Source organism: Procambarus clarkii, chromosome 59, assembly GCF_040958095.1.
Source record: "Procambarus clarkii isolate CNS0578487 chromosome 59, FALCON_Pclarkii_2.0, whole genome shotgun sequence".
Taxonomy (NCBI): domain Eukaryota; kingdom Metazoa; phylum Arthropoda; class Malacostraca; order Decapoda; family Cambaridae; genus Procambarus; species Procambarus clarkii.
The window spans coordinates 29,608,048-29,620,121 of record NC_091208.1 but is presented as its reverse complement, the minus strand read 5'-3'; the positions used below and the strand labels follow the sequence as shown (position 1 = coordinate 29,620,121).

At 44.3% G+C, this 12,074-nt stretch overlaps 1 protein-coding gene across 1 annotated transcript; it reads right to left on the bottom strand.

Annotated features, from left to right (window-relative positions):
• Window positions 1-4,266: 4,266 nt before the first annotated feature.
• On the bottom strand, window positions 4,267-5,127 carry LOC138353785 (golgin subfamily A member 6-like protein 7). The gene has a single exon (XM_069307186.1). The coding sequence runs from the start codon at window positions 5,125-5,127 to the stop codon at window positions 4,267-4,269; it is 861 nt and encodes a 286-aa protein (XP_069163287.1).
• Between the last annotated feature and the right edge of the window lie 6,947 nt (window positions 5,128-12,074).

The following is a 12,074-nucleotide window of genomic DNA, read 5'->3' as shown; positions in this document are numbered from 1 at the left end:
CCCAGGGGCCCCCCTCCTCCACCCCCCTCCCAGGGGCCCCCCCTCCTCCACCCCCCTCCCAGGGCCCCCCTCTCTCCCACCCCCCTCCCAGGGCAGAAGCCTATTCCACGTAGTGTGATTTATTTCGTGTTAGACGAATGTGTCTTTGTTTTGTCTATAAATTGTGTTTGCAGGTGTTTGTCATGATATTAAACACCGACAAACAACAGGTGTTTGTCATCATCATATTAAACACCGACAAACAACAGGTGTTTGTCATCATATTAAACACCGACAAACAACAGGTGTTTGTCATCATATTAAACACCGACAAACAACAGGTGTTTGTCATCATGATATTAAACACCGACAAACAACAGGTGTTGAAACAAAACTTTTGCTGGAGGTAAAATATTAACATTTTGTTTAGGAGTCAAAAAAATAACAATAGTTTTATTGGAGGGTAAAATGAGGCTTTCTTTTTTCTTTTACCTTATGCATCTGTTCTTGTTGGTGGGTGATAAGATGCCTCAACCCACAGACTCTGTCTCTGCTCCTGTCTCTGTTGCACGGCTCTATCTCTGCTCCTGTCTCTGTTGCACGGCTCTGTCTCTGCTCCTGTCTCTGTTGCACGGCTCTATCTCTGCTCCTAAGTCTGTTGCACGGCTCTATCTCTGCTCCTGTCTCTGTTGCACGACTCTGTATCTTCCCCTGTCTCTGTTGCACGGCTCTATCTCTGCTCCTAAGTCTGTTGCACGGCTCTATCTCTGCTCCTGTCTCTGTTGCACGACTCTATCTCTGTTCCTGTCTCTGTTGCACGGCTCTATCTCTGTTCCTGTCTCTGTTGCACGGCTCTATCTCTGCTCCTGTCTCTGTTGCACGGCTCTATCTCTGCTCCTTGTCTCTGTTGCACGGCTCTATCTCTGTTCCTGTCTCTGTTGCACGGCTCTATCTCTGCTCCTGTCTCTGTTGCACGACTCTATCTCTGTTCCTGTCTCTGTTGCACGGCTCTATCTCTGCTCCTGTCTCTGTTGCACGGCTCTATCTCTGCTCCTGTCTCTGTTGCACGACTCTATCTCTGCTCCTGTCTCTGTTGCACGGCTCTATCTCTGCTCCTGTCTCTGTTGCACGACTCTATCTCTGCTCCTGTCTCTGTTGCACGACTCTATCTCTGCTCCTGTCTCTGTTGCACGCCTATATCTCTGCTCCTAAGTCTGTTGCACGCCTATATCTCTGCTCCTAAGTCTGTTGTACGCCTATATCTCTGCTCCTTGTCTCTGTTGCACACGTTCTCGCTCTCTTGAACTCTTCCGTTCCGTGTCGGGGCGACGAAGCCGTTCAGAACAGTATCCGGGTGTGGATCGGTTCGGTTCTCATCATCAATGACTTATATTGGTTGGTAGAGCGATGGCCTTGCTTCTTGCAGAGTCGAGGCTCGATCCCTGATGGTACAAGTCGTTGGCCATCGTTCGTAATTCTCATATCACCTCCTTGGTCTGGGAACGTAGTTCGTTGTCCTCATATCCCAGCTCCTTGGCCTCATATCCCAGCTCCTTGGCCTCATATCCCAGCTCCTTGTCCTCATATCCCAGCTCCTTGTCCTCATATCCCAGCTCCTTGGCCTCATACCCCAGCTCCTTGTCCTCATATCCCAGCTCCTTGGCCTCATACCCCAGCTCCTTGTCCTCATACCCCAGCTCCTTGTCCTCATACCCCAGCTCCATGTCCTCATATCCCAGCTCCTCGTCCTCATATCCTACCTCCTCGGCCTCATACCCCAGCTCCTTGTCCTCATACCCCAGCTCCTTGTCCTCATATCCCAGCTCCTTGTCCTCATATCCCAGCTCCTTGTCCTCATATCCCAGCTCCTTGTCCTCATATCCTACCTCCTCGGCCTCATATCCCAGCTCCTTGTCCTCATATCCCAGCTCCTTGTCCTCATATCCCAGCTGCTTGTCCTCATATCCCAGCCCCTTGTCCTCATAACTCAGGTCCTCATAATCACCGTATCCCAGACCTGCCTCATATGGACGATATTATTAAAAACGAACAAACATAATGTTACATCCAGTTAAAAGCTTGATATTTGCCTCAGAATTGTCGAAACTTTGTTGATGGGAGTGGGAGGGTGGATGTATGTGGGAGTGAGTGGGTGGGAGGGTGTTGGTGTGGGTGTGGGAGGGTGTGGGTGGGTGTGGGTGGGTGTGGGAGAGTGTGGGAGAGTGTGGGTGGGTGTGGGAGTGTGTGGGAGTGTGTGGGAGGGTGTGGGAGAGTGTGGGAGGGGTGTGGGAGGGGTGTGGGAGGGTGTGGGAGGGTGTGGGAGGGTGTGGGAGGGTGTGGGAGGGTGTGGGAGTGTGTGGGAGTGTGTGGGAGTGTGTGGGAGTGTGTGGGAGTGTGTGGGAGTGTGTGGGAGTGTGTGGGAGTGTGTGGGAGAGTGTGGGAGAGTGTGGGAGAGTGTGGGAGAGTGTGGGAGAGTGTGGGAGAGTGTGGGAGAGTGTGGGAGAGTGTGGGAGAGTGTGGGTGGGTGTGGGAGAGTGTGGGAGAGTGTGGGAGAGTGTGGGAGGGTGTGGGAGGGTGTGGGAGGGTGTGGGTGAGTGTGGGAGAGTGTGGGAGGGTGTGGGAGGGTGTGGGAGAGTGTGGGAGAGTGTGGGTGGGTGTGGGAGAGTGTGGGTGGGTGTGGGAGAGTGTGGGAGTGTGTGGGAGTGTGTGGAAGTGTGTGGAAGAGTGTGGGAGAGTATGGGAGAGTGTGGGAGTGTGGTGTGGGAGTGTGTGGGAGAGTGTGGGAGAGTGTGGGTGTGTAGGAAGGTGTGGGAGGAACAAGAGTGACACATTTAGCGGTAAAGATCATTACCCTGGACAAAAGCCTCGCTGGTAATTACGTTCCACAGTCTGCCATTGTTAGGGCGTCAAAAGCTCACTCACAAAACTGACCAGATAAACTCTTACAGTGTAACTATGGCCCTTCGTGGTGCTGACGTCACAGCCTAGTGCTGACGTCACAGCCTAGTGCTGACGTCACAGCCTAGTGCTGACGTCACAGCCTAGTGCTGACGTCACAGCCTAGTGCTGACGTCACAGCCTACTGCTGACGTCACAGCCTTGTGCTGACGTCACAGCCTACTGCTGACGTCACAGCCTACTGCTGACGTCACAGCCTATTGCTGACGTGTGCGTGACGTCACATGGCGACGCTTGTCCTATCACCCCGCGCCCCCCTTAGGGGAGGGGAGGGGGGGGGGGGCTGTAATCTTAATCTACATTCTGAATGTCTCAAGGAATTTAAGCGAAGGACTCCTCTTTCTTCCCTTCAACTCCTAATGTTCCTTTTCTTTGGCCTATTTTCAATTTCTCATTCTTTCCGGTTTCTTCTTGCTCCTTCCACCACCTCTTTACCTCTCTGCTGCTCCAACAGCCTGTTGGACCAAGTTATCACAAGTCGAGCCTGGCCTCAGGCCGGGCTCGGGGAGTAGAAGAACTCGCGAAACCCTCTCCAGGTATGTTCCAGGTATACTGTGTTGCTTCACCCCTTCTTCAGCGTATTTTAATAATCTTTTTATCCTGCCATCTGTTCCTCCATTTCTTATTACACGTTCTTGCTCTTATTCCTGATTTTCCTATTATTTATTTCCTCCTCTGACTATGTCTTGTTTTCTTAATTATCTTTCACTCCTTCTCATTCTTATCTTTAGCACTTCTCTCTTTAGTATGATTCTGTGTCTCCTCCAGGCTTTATTAACCCCTGGGGTTAATAGGTAACTCTGTTACCTAGCAGTAAAATAGGTACCTGGGTGTTAGTCAGCTGTCACGGGCTGCTTCCTGGGAGTGGAGGCCTGGTCGAGGACCGGGCCGCGGGGACACTAAAGCCCCGAAATCATCTCAAGATAGGGTGCGGTTCACGTCTATTGCCGTCTATCACTAGAACAAGTTATAATTCGGTTCTATTAAAGATAGATCTCCGGGTCTATTTGTAAATAACTCTATCTAATTTTCAATTGTTGATATTTCTCTGGCTCTTATACCCAAATAAAACCATTATCTTGCTTTATCATATATATAAAGTTAATCATTTAAAATTATTTTGAATCGTTAATCATTTAAAATTATTTTGAATCGAGGAATTATTTCTTTACAAAATATTGAATAAAAATATTTGAGATTGAATATTGAATAAAAATATTAAAAATGGGTTGAGACCATTTTTTTTAACTATTCAATTATTTTTTATTATCGTTTTGCCTTAAATTCTACAAAGGAAAGAAAATGTAAAAATAATGGTTAACTATTTATTTAAATTTGAGGCTTTGATGTTGGTATTAAAACTTCCGTAATGTATGGATTGTTTTTGTCCATGTATTCTGTATTTTTGTCCATGTATTTTGTATTTTTGTCCATGTATTCTGTATTTTTGTCCATGTATTCTGTATTTTTGTCCATGTATTCTTTGTTTTTGTCCATGAATTCTGTATTTTTGTCCATGTATTCTGTATTTTTGTTCATGTATTCTGTATTTTTGTCCATGAATTCTGTATTTTTGTCCATGTATTCTGTATTTTTGTCCATGTATTCTTTATTTTTGTCCATGTATTCTGTATTTTTGTCCATGTATTCTGTATTTTTGTCCATGTATTTTGTATTTTTGTCCATGTATTTTGTATTTTTGTCCATGTATTCTGTATTTTTGTCCATGTATTCTTTGTTTTTGTCCATGAATTCTGTATTTTTGTCCATGTATTCTGTATTTTTGTCCATGTATTCTGTATTTTTGTCCATGTATTTTGTATTTTTGTCCATGTATTTTGTATTTTTGTCCATGTATTCTGTATTTTTGTCCATGTATTCTGTATTTTTGTCCATGAATTCTGTATTTTTGTCCATGTATTTTTTATTTTTGTTCATGTATTCTGTATTTTTGTCCATGTATTCTGTATTTTTGTCCATGTATTCTGTATTTTTGTCCATGAATTCTGTATTTGTGTCCATGTATTCTTTATTTTTGTCCATGTATTCTTTATTTTTGTCCATGAATTCTGTATTTTTGTTCATGTATTCTGTATTTTTGTCCATGTATTCTGTATTTTTGTCCATGAATTCTGTATTTTTGTTCATGTATTCTTTATTTTTGTCCATGTATTCTGTATTTTTTCCCATGTATTCTTTATTTTGTATGTCAATTTGGAGAGAAGAAACTCATAAATTCAAACTCGAATTATGAGGCTTCCCTGGAAACACAAACCGAAACTGTCTCTATTTTCCGCTTGTTACAACTTGTAATAAAGTTGTTACATCTTGGCTTAACGTGTTTATGACGTATTAGAACGTTGTTACAACTTGCTATATTGGTTGTTATAACTGGTTAGGTGTTAAAACTTGTTCGAACGTTGTACCAACGTCGTAGTTTCGATGTGTGATTGGTGGGTTCCAGCCTCCTGTTGTAAGGCTTATGACCTTATCTGCAATAAATGATGCTGGTGTTCCTCTTGTTCCGTTGTAGTACAAAGATAATTATGTATGTATATTATTTAACAAAACTATGCATCAGAATATATGAATATTAGACGGGGGTTGGGGGGGGGGGAGAACACATCCGTTATTTCATTTCCGTCTTCATGCAAATAGCAGGGATGGGATTTTAGACGCCTGTATGTCCTGAAGTTAGGCACTGAAGGCAACCCCTACCAGCCTATGTTTGTCCCATACCGCAAACCATTCCCCCTGCAATGTTGAGTGAGACTGACCATGGACAGACGAGACACAATACATATATGACACAGACACACTAATGATGAATAAGTAATGGTAATGTCTTCTCACAGACATAATGATATAGAATAAAATCCCACATGTATTTTGGATATATATATATATATATATATATATATATATATATATATATATATATATATATATATATATATATGCGGAAAATCCACAGAGAAATATGAAATGAGGTGAACGTTTCGGCTTGTTAAAGCCTTTGTCAACACCAGACTGACAAAGATTGGTCAGTCTGGTGTTGACAAAGGCTTTAACAAGCCGAAACGTTCACCTCATTTCATATTTCTCTGTGGATTTTCCGCATAAAATGATCAGTGTTTTGTGATTGTCAATTGCATATATATATATATATATATATATATATATATATATATATATATATATATATATATATATATATATATATATATATATATAATATAATGCTATTATTGAAAGTAAGATCACTGATAACACCGCCTGTCTGTGAGTTTGCTGTGTATAGCGACCTGGAAATTCGTGTGTTTTCCTTTATATGGAGAGTGAAGGGAAACTGGAGTAGCTCTGGCTCAGGAAAGACCTGGGTAAATACAGGTTTAGAAACAAGGTTGTTGATTTTTGGAACCAATTCGAAGGTAAGATAACAGACGGAGGATCACTGGAACATTTTAAGCGTAGGTTGGGCTTATATGTGAAGGAGTTTTAGTGGATATAATTAGGAGGTTTTAATTCGTATGGTGTAAATTGGCTTTCAGAAGTTTGATAGTCTTTTAAACCTGGTTGATGGTTCTGGGAGTTCTTCTACTCCTCAAGCCCGGCCCGAGGCCAGGCTCGACTTGTGAGAGTTTGGTCCACCAGGCTGTTGCTTGGAGCGGCCCGCAGGCCCACATACCTATTACAGCCCGGTTGGTCAGGCACCTTTTTTTAGAACACAATCCAATTTTCTCTTGAAGATGTTCACGGTTGTTCCGGCAATATTTCTTATAGTCGCTGGGAGGATGTTGAACAACCGCGGACCTCTGATGTTTATACAGTGTTCTCTGATTGTGCCTATGGCACCTCTGCTCTTCAATGGTTCTATTCTGCATTTTCTTCCATGTCGTTCACTCCAGTACGTTGTTATTTTACTGTGTAGATTTGGTACTTGCCCTCCAGTATCTTCCACGTGTATATTATTTGATATCTCTTATTATTTGATATATTATTTGATAACCGGGACAGTACGTCACTTTCGCCAGCTGCTTCAATATTCTAGTCCGATAGTTTTTGGCCGTATGTAACGCATACGTGCGAAAAGCGACGTTCTATGTAGGAGGAGAGGTTGGACAGGCACCTCCAGGCTCCCATGACCCCCCACTCCCACAGACGCCTGGCATTACGTCTCTCACAGAGGAAACCATCTGTGGTTTACCTCAAGCAATGTTCCTGAGCTTGTGGGGCGTTCCTAAGACGCCCTCAGCAGACGTCTCAGACTGTTTCGTCTGAGACGCCCACTCAGGCCTGTAAGCTTAACCCTTTCCCTGCGACAAACGTCCATGGCCGTTTCCTTGAGTTTCGGCAAGTATTTGCCAGCCCTTCCTGGAGGTTAGACCATGTTGGCAACGATGAGGCACTTCACTGACTCTAAATGACTCTGACAGACTAACAGGCAGTGGTCACGATAGCACAGATGTGCTATCAACAAGTGTTGGCACCCTCACTGCCCACAGAACACCTGTGAAGATAACAGTTCACCTGTTGTTCCGTTATCGCGCCATCCTGGTGTCGCCTCCCTCACAATACTCAGCCAATATTTGATGGTATTGGATTTTTTAACCTGTGATATCAAAAGGTCTCCCTAAATGAAATTGATTAAATATTGGACGATATAACGACTTTGAATGGCTGTGAATATATTGGCTATAGAGCTGGCCTCGTCCCAGGGTGCTGGGATACTGTCCCCAGGGCCAGCCTCGTCCCAGTGGTGCTGGGACACTGTCCCCAGAGCCAGCCTCGTCCCAGGGTGCTGGGACACTGTCCCCAGGGGCCAGCCTCGTCCCAGGGTGCTGGGACACTGTCCCCAGGGCCAGCCTCGTCCCAGTGGTGCTGGGACACTGTCCCCAGGGCCAGCCTCGTCCCAGGGTGCTGGGATACTGTCCCCAGGGCCAGCCTCGTCCCAGTGGTGCTGGGACACTGTCCCCAGGGCCAGCCTCGTCCCAGTGGTGCTGGGACACTGTCCTCAGGGCCAGCCTCGTCCCAGGGTGCTGGGATACTGTCCACAGGGGCATATATGAATGGTCCAACAAATGGCTTCTAAAGTTCAACCCAAGTAAATGTAAGGTAATAAAACTAGGCGGTGGAAATAGGAGGCCAGACACAGGAAAGAGAAGGGAATAGATACAAGGGGACACAGGTGGAGACTGAATACCCACATGAGCCACAGGATGAACGTTTTCAGTGTCAGAGTAACAGGTACATTAGGCGGTGATGTGGTGGAGGCTGACTCCATACACAGTTTCAAGTGTAGATATGATAGAGCCCAGTAGGCACAGGAACCTGTACACCAGGTGTACAGGTTCCAGGTACAGGTACTAGCAGACGGGTGGAAACAGGCTAACATAGTTCCAATCTACAAAAGTGGCAGCAGGGAAGACCCCCTCAATTATAGACCTGTATCATTGACAAGTGTAATAGTGAAAGTATTGGAAAAACTAATCAAAACTAAATGGGTAGAACACCTAGAGAGAAATGATATAATATCAGACAGACAGTATGGTTTTCGATCTGGAAGATCCTGTGTATCGAATTTACTCAGTTTCTATGATCGAGCCACAGAGATATTACAGGAAAGAGATGGTTGGGTTGACTGCATCTATCTGGACCTAAAAAAGGCTTTCGACAGAGTTCCACATAAGAGGTTGTTCTGGAAACTGGAAAATATTGGAGGGGTGACAGGTAAGCTTCTATCATGGATGAAAAATTTTCTGACTGATAGAAAAATGAGGGCAGTAATCAGAGGCAATGTATCAGAATGGAGAAATGTCACAAGTGGAGTACCACAGGGCTCAGTTCTTGCACCAGTGATGTTTATTGTGTACATAAATGATCTACCAGTTGGTATACAGAATTATATGAACATGTTTGCTGATGATGCTAAGATAATAGGAAGGATAAGAAATTTAGATGACTGTCATGCCCTTCAAAAAGACCTGGACAAAATAAGTATATGGAGCACCACTTGGCAAATGGAATTTAATGTTAATAAATGTCATGTTATGGAATGTGGAATAGGAGAACATAGACCCCACACAACCTATATATTATGTGAGAAATCTTTAAAGAATTCTGATAAAGAAAGAGATCTAGGAGTGGTTCTAGATAGAAAACTATCACCTGAGGACCACATAAAGAATATTGTGCAAGGAGCCTATGCTATGCTTTCTAACTTCAGAATTGCATTTAAATACATGGATGGCGATATACTAAAGAAATTGTTCATGACTTTTGTTAGGCCAAAGCTAGAATATGCAGCTGTTGTGTGGTGCCCATATCTTAAGAAGCACATCAACAAACTGGAAAAGGTGCAAAGACATGCTACTAAGTGGCTCCCAGAACTGAAGGGCAAGAGCTACGAGGAGAGGTTAGAAGCATTAAATATGCCAAAACTAGAAGACAGAAGAAAAAGAGGTGATATGATCACTACATACAAAATAGTAACAGGAATTGACAAAATCGACAGGGAAGACTTCCTGAGACCTGGAACTTCAAGAACAAGAGGTCATAGATTTAAACTAGCTAAACACAGATGCCGAAGAAATATAAGAAAATTCACCTTCGCAAATAGAGTGGTAGACGGTTGGAACAAGTTAAGTGAGAAGGTGGTGGAGGCCAAGACCGTCAGTAGTTTCAAAGCGTTATATGACAAAGAGTGCTGGGAAGACGGGACACCACGAGCGTAGCTCTCATCCTGTAACTACACTTAGGTAATTACACTTGGGTAATTACCAGTTGACTGACAGTTGAGAGGCGGGACCAAAGAGCCAGAGCTCAACACCCGCAAGCACAATTAGGTAAGTACACACTTGAATTTTACGATCAGGCATTCAGAGGCTAGTGAAAAAGCTGGAGATGCAGGCTGGAGTGAAAGGGAAGGTACTCCAGTGGATAAAGGAGTACCTAAGCAACAGGAGACAACGAGTCAGTGTGAGGGGTGAGGTCTCAGATTGGCGAGACGTTACGAGTGGAGTACCGCAGGGGTCAGTCCTTGGACCTATACTGTTTCTGATATATGTAAATGATCTCCCAGAGGGTACAGACTCTTTTCTCTCAATGTTTGCTGATGATGCAAAAATTATGAGGAGGATTGAAACAGAGGATGATAGTAGGAGGCTACAAGATGACCTAGACAGACTGAGTTAATTGTCCAACAAATGGCTGTTGAAGTTCAACCCGAGTAAATGCAAAGTAATGAAACTAGGCGGTGGAAACAGGAGGCCAGACACAGGATACAGAATAGGAGATGAAGTACTTAATGAAACGGACAGAGAGAAAGATCTAGGAGTTGATATCACACCAAACCTGTCTCCTGAAGCCCACATAAAAAGAATAACGTCTGCGGCATATGCGAGGCTGGCTAACATCAGAACAGCCTTCAGGAACCTGTGTAAGGAATCATCCAGAATCTTGTATACCACATATGTAAGACCAATCCTAGAGTATGCGGCCCCAGCATGGAGCCCGTACCTTGTCAAGCGCAAGACGAAGCTGGAAAAATTTCAGAGGTATGCCACTAGGCTAGTCCTAGAACTAAGAGGCATGAGTTACGAGGAAAGGCTGCGGGAAATGCACCTTACGACACTGGAAGACAGTAAGGGGAGACATGATCACAACTTACAAAATCCTCAGGGAAATCGACCGGGTAGACAAGGTTAAACTATTCAACACTGGTGGTACGCGACCAAGGGGACACAGGTGGAGACTGAGTACCCACATGAGCCACAGGGACGCTAGAAAGAACTTTTTCAGTGTCAGAGTAGTTAACAGGTGGAATGTATTAAGCAGTGATGTGGTGGAGGCTGACTCCATACACAGTTTATAATGTAGATATGATAGAGCCCAGTAGGCTCAGGAACCTGTACACCAGTTGATTGACAGTTGAGAGGCGGGACCAAAGAGCCAGAGCTCAACCCCCACAAGCACAACTAGGTGAGTACACACATTTGAGGTGTTTCATCAGACAGGCTCCCCATCGGTCCCCCATAAGCCAGTTAAGGCCTTCCCTGCACTGTTCAGGGTTTTATTTACATAAATCCATTCATGAATGTGAATACTAATATTATATTGGCCAGTGAAGCCTTTAACCCCCTTGACCAATGACCATGACCCAGATTGGTCAAATAATGTAATATTCTTAACTACTCTTGTTCTATCAGGAAGTAGATAGTCGATAGAGCTTGGGGTCTCACACGCTTGGAGTCCAGAGTTCGAGTCTCCTAGAGCCTAGATGAAAGCCAGGTGGAATAGCTTATTTTAGCCCAACCACTTGGGCTGGACGGTAGAGCGACGGTCTCGCGTCATGCAGGTCGGCGTTCAATCCCCGACCGTGTAAGGGATTGGGCACCATTCCTTTCCCCCCGGCCCATCGCAAATCCTTATCCTGACCCCTTCCATGTGTTATATAGTCGTAATGGCTTGGCGCTTCCTCCTGATAATTCCTCCCTTTCTTAACTACTCCCCTGATATTTCTCACACAGGTTCATATTAACCATTTCCTATTAATGTAACTTTAGTGAGTCACTCTCACTCTCAGTTCATATTTGCCGCCGAGTTTACCAAGATGGCGGCGTCACCGGCGCCATCTTGGTAAACTAACTGGGGACGCCCAAGGAATATTTGTGGCTCAAGTAAACTCTACAATATTTACCCACATTAAGCATCTTTACAGGGGACCACCGCGAGTAGTGGCATCTTGTGGCCATCTGTATACACACACAGGTGTGTGTATAGGGGCCCGACAGCTGAGTGGAGACCGCTTTGGATTCGTAGTCTTGAGGTTTCGGGTTCGATCTCCAGTGGAAGCAGAAACAAATGGGCAGAGTTTCTTTCACTCTGATGCCCCCTGGTGTATGTATATATATATATATATATATATATATATATATATATATATATATATATATATATATATATATATATAATGTCGTACCTAGTAGCCTGAACGCACTTCTCAGCCTACTATGCAAGGCCCGATTTGCCTAATAAGCCAAGTTTTCCTGAATTAATATATTTTCTCTATTTTTTTCTTATGAAATGATAAAGCTACTCATTTCATTATGTATGAGGTCAATTTTTTTTTATTGGAG